Source organism: Meles meles, chromosome 13, assembly GCF_922984935.1.
Source record: "Meles meles chromosome 13, mMelMel3.1 paternal haplotype, whole genome shotgun sequence".
Taxonomy (NCBI): domain Eukaryota; kingdom Metazoa; phylum Chordata; class Mammalia; order Carnivora; family Mustelidae; genus Meles; species Meles meles.
The window spans coordinates 7169355-7186599 of NC_060078.1; the positions used below are offsets into that span (position 1 = coordinate 7169355).

Below are 17245 nucleotides of genomic sequence, written 5' to 3' on the forward strand. Positions count from 1 at the left end.
CTGTCTTACCTCCCTATTTTGCACAGCAGTGTTTGAGCTTTCAATATTCTTAAGGAAAAGAAGAGCTATCTCAACCCTCATGGCTCCTACCAGGGATTTTGTATGTAGCTGATCGCTGCATCTACCTGATGCTACCTGATGTATAAGGTAGTAAGACAACAGTCAGTACATGAATTTTCTTTATTTTTATTATTTTTAAAGATTTTATTTACTTATTTTAGAGAGACAGAGAACATGAGTGAGGCGAGGAGAAGAGGGAGAGGGACTAGCAGACTCTGCACCGTGCATGAAGCCCAACATGGGGCTCAATCTCACGCCCTCCAGATCATGACTTGAGTGAAGAGCAACACCTGAGAATTTGCTTAACAAGAAAGGCTGTGATTCAGATCACTTCCCTAAGAAAAGGCATAAACACTTTATCTTTACATTGATTTTCCATCCAGCCATGTTCATCCGCATTGCCCCTTCTAGGAATTTCCTTTTTTTCTTCCCAGGGTCCCTGGCTAAGGATTCACCAGCTAAGGTGGCCTTCCTGTCTCCCAAAGTGGTGGGGTCCAGTTAGCAATCCTTTCCAAGGCACCTGGGATCCCTGATGGGTCGCAGGCACCATATTGAAATTGACATGGGAGTCCTGAACTGCTGACCATAGCCAGGGACAAGGGCTGCTGGGACCTCTCTGGGCCCCCCGTGGTCAGCTGCTCTGCTGCCGTGAACGTGAAAGGAGACCTGCCTGGACTAGGGGCTGATGGGGGGATGGTGATCCCAGGGCCCCCTGTTCTCTTTCCTGCCATCCTTGCAGCCCGACTGTTGTCCCATTGCTGCATTCCCTCTGAGGAAATTGGGGGAGTGGGCTTTGCTCTGACATATTCACATGCCATCCTTGAACAGCATGCCCCACACCATGCTGTTCCTCACGTGACACGACGCTCAGGCCTCCCCATTTTTGCGTTCATTAGGATACTCTGTTTCCTACAGTAGGTAGGAAGCAGCCTCTTTTCATCAGAGGCTCTCACGGCGTGATTATGAATGGTTAGGTATTAAGCCATATAGCATCCTTCAAGAGAACGCAAGTTTTAGCATCAATGGAATTTTCTTTCTTTTTCCCCAGAGGCATTTAGCTGACCGAGCAGTCACAAATGGGTGGCTAATTTAGTTGTCATGGTTTTGTTTTCTGAGCAGCTCCCCCCTGCATTTCCTGACACGATCCTCCACCATACTGGATTTTTTTAAAAGGAGACATTGCCTTGAGAGCATGCAGCTGAGCTCCTGTGGGGAACAGTGGGCTGGCCTGGCTTCCTGCCCTTCTGGGGCCCTGGACTTCCCACGGGTCTGCCCACAGCAGAGGGAGGTGCTCCTGTTCCAATGGCATTGGGGGTGATCTGATATCCCATCTGTTCTGCGTGAGTCAGGGGGCCACTGAGAGGATGCCCTCCTAGAATTAGGACACGTCCCAGAGCCGCACTCCTTGTAAACACAGAGATTTCACGGGGCATGAATGAGCTCAGTCACACGTTTTATTCGGTCATAAATGAAGGATTTATGACCTGTTCGGATCGTGATAGGCTTGCTGGGCAATTCTTGTTCTGTTTCCACAGTGAGAAATTGGCAGAACCGTCTCATGTTTTGCCGGGGCAGAACTTCCAGCGAGTTGGAGCTGAGAGCCTCTGGTCATATCTCAGTGGGTCTCCACTACATGTTCAGGAGTCTGTGTGAGGACAGCAAAACAAAACACACAGGACTGACCCATTTTTGTCTGTTTTATGCAGACAGAGCTGCAGTCAGAACGCTCAGTGCCTAAGGGCATGGAAATCTGTCCCTGGGGAGGTCACAAGTGAACGGCTGTGGGGTGCTTTCTCTTCCTCAAGATCACTGGCGTTTAAAGCAAACTCAGGGTGATGGGTGTGCACCAAGCAGGCATTTTCATCTTACTTTTGAAGGGTCTTTTTACCAAGCCCTTTTGGGCGTCTTTGCATTGCACGTAGGGACCTGGCTCACACTGAGGCAGCTGTGGTGACCATTCCCCTCTGGGTGCCCTTCGTGGGAAATGTCCCATTCTCCTGGCTGAGGCTCCTAGTGCAGTGCAGGAAGCACACAGGCAGGGGAGCTGAGGGCCCCGAGGCAGGGTTTCTGGGCCTACTCTGTCCTGATCGCTGGAATGCTACCTGGACACAGCTGGTGCTGCCTCTTGAGGAAACAGAGTTGCAGCAAATGCCTTAATGCCCTCAGGAACAGCAGCGTTTGACCCAGGCTTCAGCGCGTCCAGCCCTAGGACCCCTGAGTGGGGAGGTCAGGGGGACCTTGACACCATCTCCAGAGCCCGTCTGCCTGCTGGCCCCTCTTTCCTGAGGATGCCCGTCACCTTCCTGGGGACACCTGTCACCTTCCTGGGGATACCCATGACTTTCCTGGGAACGCCTGTCACCTTCCTGGGGCAGGCAGCGGTGGGCTCCTGCTTCTCTCCTGTTCTTCCCGCTCCTGCTGGGCCCTGCCTGGAACTCAGAGTGAACGAGGAAAGAACACCATCGCTGCATGCGATCTCCTCCCAGACAACGGAGTATTGATCGTGGGGGGACACTCCCCTTGACAACAATTGTAGCGGAGCCACTTATGTGCTGGGCATAGATGCTCTGAAGATGGGTAGGTCTTTTCACTTCCAATTAATCCACTTACTTCTGCTCTGTGGGTATCTTTTCTCCCTCCAAATTCAAGGTAGTGAACAAGTAGTACAGTGTTAGGTTCAGGCTAGAGTTCAGTGATTCATCATTGCAAATGACACCCAGGGCTCATCACATTGTGTGACCCCCTTTGTGCCTGTCACCCTGCTACCCCATCCCCCGCCCACCTGCCCTCCAGCCACCCTGGTTTCTTGGAGCGAAGAGTCTCTTACAGTCTCTTAGGGCTGCTCTTGTGCTTGCTGAGGCTTAAAGAAAGTGTGAGGTTTGGTTCTTCACCCCCGGGGTCATGTTCTTCTCTGTGTAAAGCCAACGGTTCACACAAGCACGTGTTCCGTGAGGACCAGGGGCCGTGGTCACTATCATCGCCATCAGCGGACAGAGCAATTCAGGCCCCGCTGAGAGTTTCCTAGCCAACCTTTGCTCTCCCCGAGGAAGTGTCCCTGCCGCTGTCAAAGCCCCCAAAGTGCGGGGGGGAAGCAGTCACACAGCATTAACTAGAGACACAAACCTTCTGACAGATTGATTTAAATACAGTCTGGCTGGCGCTCAGCAGACAATCTTGAATAACTGAGGAACTGCAGGGAGATGTATGTACAAGGGGTCGAGAGTGGAAGGGGGCCGAGCTTTCATCCAACACCCTCACAGGAACCCCAAGTGCTGTGTCTTCCTCATCGGCAGGGCAAGGACTGTCACACTGGTCCCACTCGCTGCGTGTGGGGCTTGTGGGGTCCCACGTGGGGCCCCAGGAGAGGTCCTTGGCCCATCACGCATGCGTGACAAGTTTGTCTTTCTTCACCGTCTTACCTTTGTCTGGGAAGAAGTGCAGGCAACAGACTTTCAGTGATAAGGTCACCGGAAAGCTCAGCACCGGGGCTGTGGCCCCTCGTGCACCTGGAAGCCGCGGTGGGGACAGCCTGTTGTAACCGCGACTGTCATCCAGCACCCGGCAGCCCGTGGGAGGGATGACACTGGGTGCTGCACATATCCTCCTGCCACGCCCCCCTCACTGCCGCAACACACAGCTAGCACACTGTCCCTAGGCGGGAGAAGGGTGTTCTGTGTGGGGTGACCTTCCAGGCTCTGCAGTTTGCTCTACGCAAGTGGGGCCCCCAGATAGGTTTTCCTTGGTACACATTGTAACACTGTATTCAGGAAGGGGCGGAGGTGGGAGAGAGGCAGGTGGCGGGGGTGGGGGATGCACACTCCCCCTGCACATCAGCCCCCAGCAGCGATCTGGGGGCACGGGGACCTTGTTAACCTGCTGGAGTGAACCCCCCTCCCCCGGCATAGTGGATTCTGCCGTTCCATGCCTGTCTCCTCCCCAAGCTCATCAGATGGCTTGACGTGCATGCCAGAAGCAGGTCAGGAGGAGATGTTCAGGGTCGGTTACCTGTGGGTGGGGGAGGCTGGTTGGCAGGTAGGCAGCTGCACCTGTGGGAGAGGCTGGTCCCGGGGCAACTTGCCGGTGGCATCGTGATCTGTTTACTGAATTTGCTTCCCTGCGTGGGTGATGCCATGCTGGTGATACGCCCTGGCCTCGAGAGAGGTTAAAATTCACAGGGAAAGATGGCAAAATGCCAGCAAGGGTTTCATCAGTACCTTCTACAGAACTCTGCTGCGAACTAGGATGAGCCCAGATACAGAACATCGGTAGTCCCTCAGAGATCTAAAGTGATCCTTAGGCAATTTCAAATGTGGAATCTCCATGTTAAAATGATCTGCTGATTGCCAACACCTAATTCTTAAGGTTATCTTTGTGACAATTATAAAAATCACACCTGGCTGCCAAGAAATGTCCCTCGGACTGTGAGTGGCTCTCAGCTAGAATACAGAAGGACTTTGAGTCATCAGCCACGAGCGGGGCCCTTGGACAAAGCTGCAGAACCAGTCTTGTCACGAGAGGCAAGGAAGGGTGGCAGAACTGGCGTGGGTTGAGGACACAGAAGAGACTCGGTGTGTAAACAGCCTCCTGATGCAGCGGAATAGGGTCAGTGGGGACACTGGGGAATCCAAATATCATTTGTCATTGCATTAATACTGTACCCATGTAAATACCTTCATCCTGATGAAAGCCCCATGACGATGTAGGATGTTAACTTTGAGGGGAACCGGGTCAAAGGAGACAGGGATTCCCTTTACCACATTTATAGCTCTTTGGGCAACTGGAAGTTATTTCAGAATAAAAAGTTAAAAATGCATTATAGAACAACCCAAAATGCAGCGCATTTTGGATTCTGGGTCAAAGAAAAAGGCAATTGCGGTACATTGAGAGGAAAATTTGGAATACTTGAAAAAAGATTCAGCCTGGGAAATCTGGGTAGAAAGAAATGAGAAAGAATCTGGGTTCTCCTGAAGGCCGTGCTTGAACACGTTGTGTGGTGAAGGGAGGACGTGGTGAAGAGAGGACATGGCAAAAAGACGTCTGTGCGTGCCTCCTGGGGACACCCCCAACCTGATGCAAGCACCCCACTTCCATTTCCCTCCCAGCCATCCTGGGACCATGTCACATACTTCCTGACATACACCCAGCCCTACAGGCCTTAGCAAACCCAGTGCAGGGGTCCATAAGAGCCCTTCACGGGAAGACGGTCAATGCGGTCTAATGCGTTAGGCCTCATTATGAGAACCTCAAGTGAGTTGTCAGATGGTGGGGGAAATTGTTTTCCCAAATCCCTCTTTTCATATTACAGATGACTTCCATGACTCGTGTTTTCTAGACACAGATAATTGGCAAAATATCGGTTCCAGAAGGTGTTTCAAGTTTTTTTTCCAGTTTTTTAATTGCTTATTAATTTAAAACCAGAAACTTCGATGTGACGTCTAACTCCAATTTCAAAACCCACATTTCTGGGACCTGGAAGAACAAAATACGTCCTAACACAGCCTCTGGGAGCCTCCTCTGAGTCTGTGTCTCACTGGACAAGACAAAGCCTCGTGATTTCTGCTCTGCACCTGTTGTCTCGAAAACCTAGAATGTCCTTGTTATTCGCTCGCTCTGTGTTGTCCCTCAAGCTCCCCACTGCCCCTCAGGCTCTCCCTCCCTGTGCAGGAAAACCTTCACATCCACCCCCTGCCACTCTGCATTTCAGATGGTTCTTCAGAATGCCTGTTTCTTGCATGAATCTGTAAGCATATGAGTGTCGGTTTGCCATTACCACCCTTCCTATCCCATCATTCCGTACGGTACTTCCTCATGCTGGGATTCCAGAATTCAGCTTTTTTAGTTCTACCACGGTCTGCATGTTTTCCGTCAGGTCCAGCCAAAGGCATGTCATACATACAGGCTGGCGGAGACACTAGTCTCAAGCAGGGATGGAGTGACCTGGTGTTTGGTCGACCACCTGTTGCCTGGGACCGCTGGACACCCGAGAGTCAGGGGGATGACCGAGAAACCAGAGCAATTCATGAGGAATGTAGGATTCATCTGTTTACTTAACCCGTGGTCTTAAGTGCGTGTGTGTGTCTGTGTGTGTGATCATGGGGGGTTATACATTCCAGAATTTGGAACTCGGATTTTCATAAGTTTTATTTATGATCTCTTTCTTCACAGGATCATGTAGGTCTTAACGATTTCTCCCCCTTTACTATTTTCTCCCGCTTCTGCTTCCCCTCAAGGGGCCGGTGGCTGGTCTCCACTTGTGTCAGATAAATACCAGTGGCTGCAGGTCGACCTTGGAGAGAGAATGGAGGTCACAGCGGTGGCCACGCAGGGAGGGTACGGGAGCTCCGACTGGGTGACCAGCTACGTCCTCATGTTCAGTGACGGCGGGAGGAACTGGAAGCAGTACCGGCGAGAAGAAAGCATCTCGGTATGTTCCTTCCTGAGAGCTGTCTCTCGATGTGAATTGTGCCAGTCACTGCCTGTTGCTGCGGATCTGTCAGACTGAGCCCAGAGACAGAGCCCCCCAAAGTACCTGAGCGTGTTTTCAAGTGAATATAAGACGCGTGTGGCCCTGTATGATCTATGCACTAAGTCAAACAACCCTGTGCTGCAGTGAAACACTGAAAACGTCTCCCCGTTGTTCCTGGACGTAGTGTGGGATCGAAGGGGTGAGGTCACGTGCAGCCTAGTGTAGTTTCCCTCTCAGAGTCCGGGAGTTGGTGTCAGTTGTTCAGCCAAGTAAATCCGTTCTTCCAAGTCCTCCAGTTAAGTGAGACTTCTGAAAGTCTCCAGACACTGACACACACATCATGGGCAGCCTCCGTTTGGATGACAGCATGTTGAGGGACACATGTCTGGCTCCAGCAGGAACCTGGGAACTTGTGTGGCCCCTTGTCATTCATGGGGGGTAGATCTCAGGGATTCTTTGGAGTCACAATGACTTAAACTCTCTTACACCAGGGATGTGCTTTCTGCTTCTGATTCCATACCCACGCTTCTTTGGGAAGAATTAAATTTCACTCGCCTGACCTTCTGGATATTAAAACATATGGACTTTATCAGATACGCAGAGTTTTGAGTCTTCAGATCATAGGGTGCCCTGAGGGAGGAGCTCTAAAGATAGAGTAGGGTAAGCATCTGCTATATTGCTGTTGGCCGTTGGGGCAACAGGGGCAGGGCTGTGGCCTCAAGAAGAGTTCTCAGGTGGAGAAGGAATTACTTTCTTCTTATTATTAAAAATACACTTGGGGCACCTGGGAGGCTCAATTGGTTGAGTTTCCAGCTGTTGATTTTGGCTCAGTTTGTGATCTCAGGGTCCTGGGATTGAGCTCTCTGTTGGCTCTGCACTCAGTGGGGGGTCCGCTTGAGATTCTCTCTCTCCCTCTCCTTCTGCTCTCCCCTCTTCCCTGTTCCCACACACTCTGTCTCATGAATAAATAAATCTTTAAAAAAATACACTTTAGATGGTTGCCAGGGTCTAGGGGAAGGGAGGAATGGAGAATTACTGTTTAATGGGGACAGCTTCAGTTTAGAAGATGAGAAAGTTCTGGAGATGCAGGATGGTGATGGTTGCCCAGCCGTGTGATTGTTAGTAGTACACAATGGCATGCTTACAAGTGGCTGAAATGGTGAATTTTATATTAGGACAATTTACCCACAATAAAAAATACACAGTTATGTTCCATTTAATTTAGGTAAGGATATTTAGGTAAGTCTTTAAAAATTGAGTTGTCTTGGTAAGAGGGGAAGTATCAGTGAAAAAGCCATTACTTATTAGCTGGTAGCTTGTTAGTGTATCTGTAATGCTAACAAGCAACAAAATTATAATACTAGTTAGATAACAAATTGGCCTCATTTGAACTCCCTTAGAACTCTTTTACTTAGTGTAACTTCATAGATAATGTCCTATTTAATTTTTTAATCTCTGGACCTCTTTCTAGTTCAGCAATAGATGTTGATTTAAATTGAATTAGGAGGAACTAGTCAGTTGTCTAACACTGGATAAAAGAACAAAATAGGTGAGAATTTGTGTATAGGGGACCGACCAGCTGACTTTAATACCCCAAACAAGCAGTTGCCAAGTGTGTGATTGGAAGTACATCTTGACACTGAGCTAATTCTAGGAACGCCAGGTCCAAACCAGGGTTAAGACCAACATTAATTAAGAATGAATAACAGTTAAAAGTTAAGGAAGCATTTACCTATATAGAGAGCTTTTGTTCCAAAGTAAATCTTGCTTTTTGAAATCAGGTAATGGGTTGCTAATTCGTGCTTATTCTTGGTTGTATTAACCAAGGTTCATAGTTTTACCCCCATCCCACCCCAATACACAGATGCGACATTGTGATCATTCCTGTTTTTTAGCTAAGTGGTTTTGAGGGGACACAAACCCAAGCATCACCATGTGGCACCTTGTTTCAAGGAGCCCAGGGGAATAAGGGCCAAGAATAGTGGTGTTACTGACCCTAGACCACACAGGTGAGGATGGATGCTTGGACTCCTCTGTCTCACGGGCTGTCGCATAGTCAAGACTGGTGTGGTAGCCTTCCTCCCACACCCGGGGAGCTTGCTCACAGAGACCCGCCTTGGTAAATGTTTGCTGGATGAGTGCATGGGTGGAAACCACCTTCCCTTGGGGTAGGACACTTCTCCTGAGCTCCCTGCTCTGCCCACCTTTGAGGACCTCATCTCTGCTCAGGGTTTCTTGAAGCTCCTCCAGGGCAGGAATTCCTTCTGCATTTTGTTCTCCTCTAGGAAAGGTGCTCCTCCTTGCACTTCCTTCAGCCATCCCCACAGCGCAGGTGGTGCTGACTCTGCCCCAGACTGCATACGCGGCCGGTTCTGGCCACAGTAAGTCCCACGAGCTGATAATTAAGAGATTCTACCCACAGTCTCTTGAAGACGATTGGGTGGATTTGGCTGCTCTCTGGCCCCTCTCACACACAGGACCTGCTCTTAACCCTAAAGCACATACTTTCCCGGCAGCCCTTCCTACTCTTCAGGTGCTATTTTTTTTTTTTTTTAAAGATTTTATTTCTTTATTTGACAGAGAGAGATCGCAAGTAGGCAGAGAGGCAGGCAGAGAGAGAGAGAGGGAAGCAGGCTCCCTGCGGAGCAGAGAGCCCGATGCAGGACTTGATCCCAGGACCCTGAGATCATGACCTGAGCCGAAGGCAGCGGCTTCAACCACTGAGCCACCCAGGCGCCCCAGGTGCTGGTTTTTTGTTTGTTTGTTTGTTTTTTAATTATTTATTTATTTGACAGAGAGAGATCACAAGTAGAGAGGCCTCACAGAGAGGCAGGCAGAGAGAGAGGGGGAAGCAGGCTCCCCGCCGAGCAGAGAGCCCGATGCGGGGCTAGATCCCAGGACCCTGGGATCATGACCTGAGCCGAACACAGAGGCCTTAACCCAGGTGCCCCGGTGCTGGTTTTTAATGTATGCTTTGCTGCCAGTTATTTGAGGGTGAATTTAAGTTTCTAAAAACTTTCCTTGAGATATTTACCCTCCTTATTAGCAGAAGAGATACTGTCATTTTCCTGGTTTTGTGCTACTCCTGTAAAAAGCAACCAGGCTCTTGGTGGCCTGATACGAGACAGAGCCATTAGGTCACGGTTTCTGTAGGTCTAAAGACTGGTGCACTTGGCTGGGTCCTCTGGGTAAACTGTTGGCTGAGCTGCATTTTTTCCCCTCCTGGATGTCTGGAGATCCCCAGGATCCTCTTCAGGTTTTGTGATTCACTGGGGAGATTCACAGGACCGATGCATAGTCGTAAAACTATGATGTATCCAGGGTACAAAGCGAAAGGAGTAAAGGAAAAAGATAGATGGGATGAAGTCTACAGGAAACCAGGCGTGAGCCTCCAGGAGTCCTCTCCAAGCAGAGATGTACGGAACTTGCTGAGTTCCCTCCAGAACAAGTGAGAGCTGTCCTCGCCAAGTGTTGTCAACCACGGAAGCTCATTAGAGACTCAGCAGCCTGGACATTTATCAGAGGCCGGTCACACAGGCTCCCTCCTTGCAAGACCCCAACCAGGATGACAGGTACTGAGTGTAAATGAGCTGTTTGCACAAACATTAGGCACAGTGAGCCACTCGCATTATTAGGGTCTTGGGACTGCACCAGCCTTGAGATTGAATCGGTCTAGGTGATTTAGGAGTCCAGCCACTGTGAAGAGGAAGATTCAGGTGGTCTCGGGCTCAGCTCTACCCAAGAGGGCGGCCTGCCCCCTGCCTTCCCTAGGTCAGCTACTGGCATGTTTTCCCCAGTGTAGACGGATGGGTTTGGAAGCCTGGGGAAGTGCTCGGACTTGTCTGGCTCTGGCAGAGGGGCCATCTGAGAACTCCTATCTGTGGTTGTTGGAAGTGTCCTTGCCACCGGGTGGTCCCACCTGCCCCACACTAGGCACCAAGGGTCTTGGGCTGTGGGCAGAGCCATGTAAGGACCTTTCAGCCGCCCTAATGGGCTGCTGTGGACTAAGAAGGGAGGGATGCTGGGAGGGCCATATTTTCAAATCTCCTAGTCTTCATCTCTCTTTATGATCCTCTGCTTTCTTTTATATTTATCTGCTTTCCTCTGCCTATACATTGCGTCTTTCTACTCCTGTTCTCCCCTTCTCTGCAAGAGAGAAGACCTGGATGACCATGGGCCTTACAACTCAACAGGAGGCCCACCATCCACCAGCGTCACCTGGGCTCCTAACAGAGATAATGGAGTTTCAGCCCCCATCCTGGCCTCCTGGATCCCAGACCTGCATTTTTTTTTTAAAGATTTTATTTATTTATTTGACAGACAGAGATCACAAGTAGACAGAGAGGCAGGCAGACAGAGAGGGGGAAGCAGGATCCCTGCTGAGCAGAGACCCCCCCCCCCCAATGCAGGGCTCAATCCCAGGACCCTGATATTATGATCTGAGCTGAAGGCAGAGGCTTAACCCACTGAGCCGCCCAGACGCCCCACAGATCTGCATTTAACAAGATTCCCAGAGGATCCCAGAAGTGTTGACTGAAAAGACCCATGTCCAATCTGCAGGAGAGGTGGTTCTGCTCCTTTAGTGAATTTACCTGCCTGGATTGCAGGAGATTACAACCTGCCAGAGGACGCAGCTTGTCCCGGGCACCTGTTACCCTGAGCACGTGATCCTCCCTTTAATGAGACCTTAGCACCCTCACTCCATTGTCCTTTGGCTGCAGGACACTCTCTTTCTCCCCAGTAGTCACAAACCTAGTGGAACGAAGCCCGGAGTGTCTTCTTATTGCTTTTATCAATAACAACCAAGTGCTTAAGTTAGTACCATCTTTGAGAACTAGATTATTTCTTGAACCTGTATGTTTTGCATTAATTAGGGCTTTATTCTTAACTCATCAGAACTCAAGTTCAAAGATTATGTATCTCTTAGGAATTCAAGATTGGGCTGTTAACGGAGCATACTGACAACTTAGAATTCAAGCGGTGTTTTCTTCCTCTGTAAGATGTTTGCATGAGAAAGACTTAGTCTAAGGATAGACTGGTAAATGGATTTGGAGAAAAACAACAACAACAAAATAAATTATTTGAAATAAACATAGGATCTAGTATAATAATTCTACTAAATAAATATCTTTTGCCTTGAGAAAATGTGTATCAGTAGGTCCTTGGGTGAAAATAAAAGAGAAATAGCAAAGAATTTGAAACTCTGTTCAACTTTGGATAATTTACAAACTGAACCAAGCAGAAAGTGTCAATTGATTAGCGAGGCTAAGTAACATTACATGGAAAGAGAGGACAACCTCATAGTGCTCTCCAAGAGTGACAGAGATGACTCCAAAGGTTTAAGGTAGAAGAAATGACAGGAAAATGCTGGGAGCAATGCAGATGGGATGAGGCCGTCAGTTACTTCTGCACTGGTTCATGTGTTTGAGGGAGGGGGCTGGTGCGCCTACAGGAAAATATTTGCTTGTGAAATCCAGGTCACAGGCACATGTGTGTTTGTGGTTCAGGATATGTTTGAAACATGGCATCACCAGAAAAAAAACCCAAAATATTGAATTCAGATTTAAATGAACCATGGTTACTTGGTGTAAGTAGAAAAATCATGAGACGCGTACGTGATTTCAGAATAAAGAGGGATAAGAATTGTATGCAATCATAATAAGCACAACTTGAATCAGAAATAAGGAAGTGTGTGTGCAAGGAAGTAGGAAGCCGAGTGCTGAGTAGGCAGCTTGGCGGGGAGCAGAAGGGAAACACACCGGCCGCACCCCTGGGAGTTCAGTCACTAAGTCTGTGCCGGTTTATTTCAGGGCTGGGTGCGCACGTTTACTATTCAGTTGATGACCCGACCGAACCAAGCCCCACTTAACACAGGCAGTTGCAGAAAGGGTGTGCAGGGTCTGCAAGGTCACCCTGGGGTCTGGGCCAATGCGAGACTCGCCAGGTCCAAGTGCGGCTCTGAGACCAGTCGGTTTATAGCAGAATGGGAGCAGCACTTAACAGTTCCATTATCGGTCACTTCCGTGTACTCAGCCTTGCGGGGACATGGGTATCTCCCACTTAACTGTCCTGCTGCTCACCTACAGCATACCGATCACCATGGCAGCCCCCTCGACCCTTCTGTGTGGATGGTGCTTAACCGTTGTGGATGGCAATTAGATTTTCTACATGTGTCTTCCCTTCCTGGGCTCTGAGGGCCATTAGGTCAGGGACTGATCTCCGGGGAGGCCCAGGCCTATTATGGTTCCTCGATAATGGCCTGTTGGGTTGCATTAAGGGAAAGTTGCTGTTCTCAAATAGGCCTCAACCAGATGTGTAGTTAATGATATGGAAACCTTAGCCACAACTGGGATGCAGCTTATGCAGTGGGAGGCTTTGGTGCCAAATATGAGAGTGAGAAGTTTAACACTTCTTCCCCACAAAATTGGACAAGGATGATGCCTATTGAGTCTAAGGTAGTCTCCCATGTGCCCTTAATTGCAGGTCTCAGTAACAGCAGTTAAATGCTGGATTCCATTCTAGAAAACCGTTCTTCTCCCCCCCTTCTTCTTTCCCTCCCTTCCCTCCTACCTTCCTTCCTTCTCTGTCAATGACAATCCTCCCCAACCTCAAAACCTTCACTCTGTACTGAAATTGCTTGGACACTCCCTGCATTCTCGCTCACTACTCTCTCACGTCTCGCACACTACTCTCGTGTCCCACACACTACTCTCGCGTGTCTCACAAACTACTCTCTCGTGTCTCACACACCACTCTCTCATGTCTCGCACACTACTCTCTTTCACTCCACTGCACTCGTTCATCTCATGACTTTCATATCAGCTCTGGAGTCAGGGTCTCTGGCTTGTTTTTCTGTCTATCCTTTGTACCTACTTCATTAAAAGTCGGATTTTTAAAAATTCCTTGAAAGAGCATAAAAATAAAAAAAAATCTTTTTTGTGTTAAGCAGGAATAGTGAACAATGGAAAAATTAAGTTCTTACAGAAAAGTTTCTGCAGTAGCACAGTCATTGAAAGGAAATGTCCTTGAGCTGAGTCTCAGGGGGGCGGAAGGCAGGGAAGCTCAGGGAATCTCTAGCAGAGTCTCCTCGAGATTCTTCCCAGCCCCTTGCAACTCGGGCAGTGGAGCTTCAGAGGATGTTGTACCAAAAGTTGGTCTCAGGTGGAGGAACCATCAACTCTACACTTTCTACAACTTGCAGATGCTGTAAATATATAGAATGCGCAAGTGTGGTGTGTACTCTACTGTAACCTTGTACAGTATCTCTGCAAGTTGCAGAAATTGTGGCCGCCTGCAGTTAGAACAGTTTTCCACCTTTGATGCAGAGTACATTTTGTAAATTTGTATAGACAAAGGCAGCAATGAAATACATAATAGTATTTTGCAAAAGAGGATGACAGGTTTTCAGTATTTAAAAAAATGTTGGGGTGCCTGGGTGGCTCACTGGGTTAAAGCCTCTACCTTCGGCTCAGGTCATGATCCCAGGGTCCTGGGATCGAGCCCCACGTCGGGCTCTCTGCTCCGCGGGGAGCCTGCTTCCTCCTCTCTCTCTGCCTGCCTCTCTGCCTAGTTGTGATTTCTCTCTGTCAAATAAATAAAATATTTAAAAAAAAATGTTAATGTAGCTGGTCTTAAAACTCCAAAGTGGTGAGAATTTCTGATTAGCAGTCCTCAAATTTCCAGCCAGTACTGTCGGGGCATCAGTTGAGAAGCTGGAGGTCCTCTAAATATGTTCAGATTTATCATGCTGAGAGGACTGCTGGTGTGTTCCAGGGGTCTGCTAGCTTGTTATGTAAAGGGGCAGATAACAAACGTTTTTAGTGTTGTAGACCATATAGTCTCTGTTGTAGCTCCTCCCTTGTGTGAAAGCAGCCACAGGCATTGTGTAAGTGAATGAGTGCGGCTGTGTTCTAATAAAACTTTATTTACAAAAACATGCATCGACTGCATTTGTCTCTGGGCTACAGGTTTCTTGATCCCTGGTTTAGTCCGTTTTGTATCTGTCTAAGGCATGAGGTAGGGATCTGTGCTCATGGGATTTTCCATATGGCTGCCTATTTGCTGCAGTATCATTTACTGAGCAGTGTTATGCAGGGAACAGGATTAACATGGCAATCTAAAGGCGACCAGTGTTTTTCACGTTTCTGTCATGAGGTCTTATGGGTGACTTGTCTTCATAATGGGTTGTCTTAGTTAGGTATAAAGTAGTCTTTCCCCTTATTGTTTGTTCATCTCCGGATTAAGTTTTAAACTTCTACTTCTGCCTTATTTCAAAACTTGTGTCAGAGATAATCAATCTGGGATTTCCTTTACTTTTGAGAATTTGAAGGGCTTTTTAAAAGCACTTATTCCACATGACCTTAAAAAATAAACATGATGGGGCCCCTGGGTGGCTCAGTGGATTAAAGCCTCTGCCTTCAGCTCAGGTCATGATCCCAGGGTCCTGGGATTAACCCCTGCATTGGGCTCTCTGCTCAGCAGGGAGCCTGCTTCCCTTCTGCTCTCTCTGCCTACCTCTCTGCCTACTTGTGATCTCCCTTTGTCAAATAAATAAATAAAACCTTAAAAAAAAAGATGAACGTGTTAAGCTCTCCTTTCTAAGCCTCTAAATGTACATTCTCAAGTTATGAAGTACATTCAGATAGAGAGGGAAATAATACAAGAGGCATAAAAATTAGAAATGAAGATAAATTATTATATGTTCTTGTAGAACCATAGAAAATCTCCTGGGAAATAAAAAAAAATAATAAAATAAAACAGTGATGTATCTCCTCATGAAAGTAATTTCCAAAATTAATTAATTTCTCTTTGTACCTATAAGTAATTAGTTAAATGATAAAGGAACCATAGACTTCATTTATAATAGACTTCATTTATAATAGAATCATAAACAATTAAATTGACAAGAAATGCCCCCCAAAATACTTAAACACCATTAAGGGGCATCAAAGAAAAGTGAGATTAATCCTTGTCCTTCGGTATCAAGACTTGGTAGTGTAATAATGTATGATGTATTCTCATCCTTAACTAACCCTGAAATACAATAAAATGAAGGCTGTCTTCCTCCCTCCCTTCCTTCCATCCTTCTCTCTTTCTTTCTATTTTATTTATTTTACACAGAGAGAGAGAGACAGTGATAGAGGGAACACAGCAAGCAGGGGGATTGGGAGAGGGAGAAGCATGCTTCCCATTGAGCAGGGAGCCTGATGCGGGCCTCAATCCCAGGACCCTGGGATCATGACCTGAGCTGAAGGCAGACGCTTAACCACTGAGCCACCCAGGCGCCCCTAAAATGAGGTCTTTCTAACTTTCATTTTAAAATGTTTGCATGCAGAAGTAGCCACAGCAATTGGTAAAAAGAATAGTATTAAAGGGAATTATTCCTATTAAGTTAGTAAAATGCCTTACAAAGCTTAAACGTAGCTATTTGAAACTACTTAATATTAATATTGTTTATATTAGCATATTAATGCAAAGATTAGTGAAGAAACATAATAGGGTTCCTTAATAAATATATTTACAGAATTAGCAAAAAATAAATGTGACATTTCAAATTAGCGACGAAAAATGGATTATTCAGTAAATGATATTGGGACAACCTGGAAAAAAATAAATAAAGTTGGATCCCTATTTTATACCTTAAATAGATACAATTTAAAATAAATCAGCCACAGAGAAAGGACTAGATGCAATTAGAAAATGTTTTGTATGGCTTATTGGAAAGAGCATGCTAAGGAAAATGGGAAACCCAGGTGTTACAAAAAAAATTTTGATAAATCAGATTAATTTAAAAATGATGTGGGGGGAAAATTGCTATGAGAAGACACCAAACATAAATTGGGGAAAATTTAAATATATATGACAAAGAGCAAGTTTTCATCATTTATAAAACATTCTTGTAAATAAATGGGTATGATTTAAAAATCATTTAAAATTGGGTAAAGAGGGACGGCTGGGTAGCTCAGTTGTGAAGCATCTGCCTTCAGCTCGTGTCATGATCTCAGCGGTCCTGGGATCTAGTCCCACATCAGGCTCCTGCTCAGTAAGGGGCCTGCCTCTCCCTCTGCCCTCCCCCCTCCTTGTGTGCATTCTCTCTTTCTCTCTCAAAAAATAAACTCTTAAAAAAAATAAAAATGGGTAAAGATAGGGATGCCTGGGTGGCTCAGTTGGTTAAGCGTCTTCCTTCAGCTCTGGTCATGACCCCAGGGTCCTAGGATCCAGTCACACACAGGGCTCCTTGCTCCGTGGGGAGCCTGCTTCTCCCTTTGCCTGCTCTGCCTGTTCTGCCTGTTGCTCTACATGCTTTGGCTCTCTCTGACAAATAAATAAATAAATAATCTTGAAAAAAATGGGTAAAGATAGAAATAGGCTGTAAACAAAATGAAACAGTGAGTTGTATAAATACGTGAAAAGTTGTTCACTCTCACAATCCCTTGGAGAGCAATTTCCATAAAATTAAAGGGGGTCCCAAACACCTATCGTGTAGCTCTGAAGATGAGAGTTCAGAAGGAGCAGGACCTTAAGTCCCTTCAGTACTCTGTCTACACTGAGTAGAAACTCCACTCCTGGGAACGAATCCCACAGGGACACGTGAGCGGAACAGAATATGCCTGTGAGGACAGTCCTCAAGTCCTCACAGTCACGGTCCGGTTCTCTGCCGCTGGTGAGCACAGAGATAAAGCATGCTACAATGCAGTATTGCGTAAAATGCCTTCCTTT

General features: G+C 47.3%; 1 protein-coding gene across 1 annotated transcript in view; it reads left to right on the forward strand.

Moving 5' to 3' along the window:
• The window catches only part of LOC123955291 (contactin-associated protein-like 3), a 190684-nt gene that overhangs the window by 21900 nt on the left and 151539 nt on the right, over positions 1-17245 (forward strand). Inside the window, 1 exon segment of the mRNA XM_046027167.1 lies at positions 6291-6484. Within this exon segment, the coding sequence (XP_045883123.1) occupies positions 6291-6484 (194 nt within the window).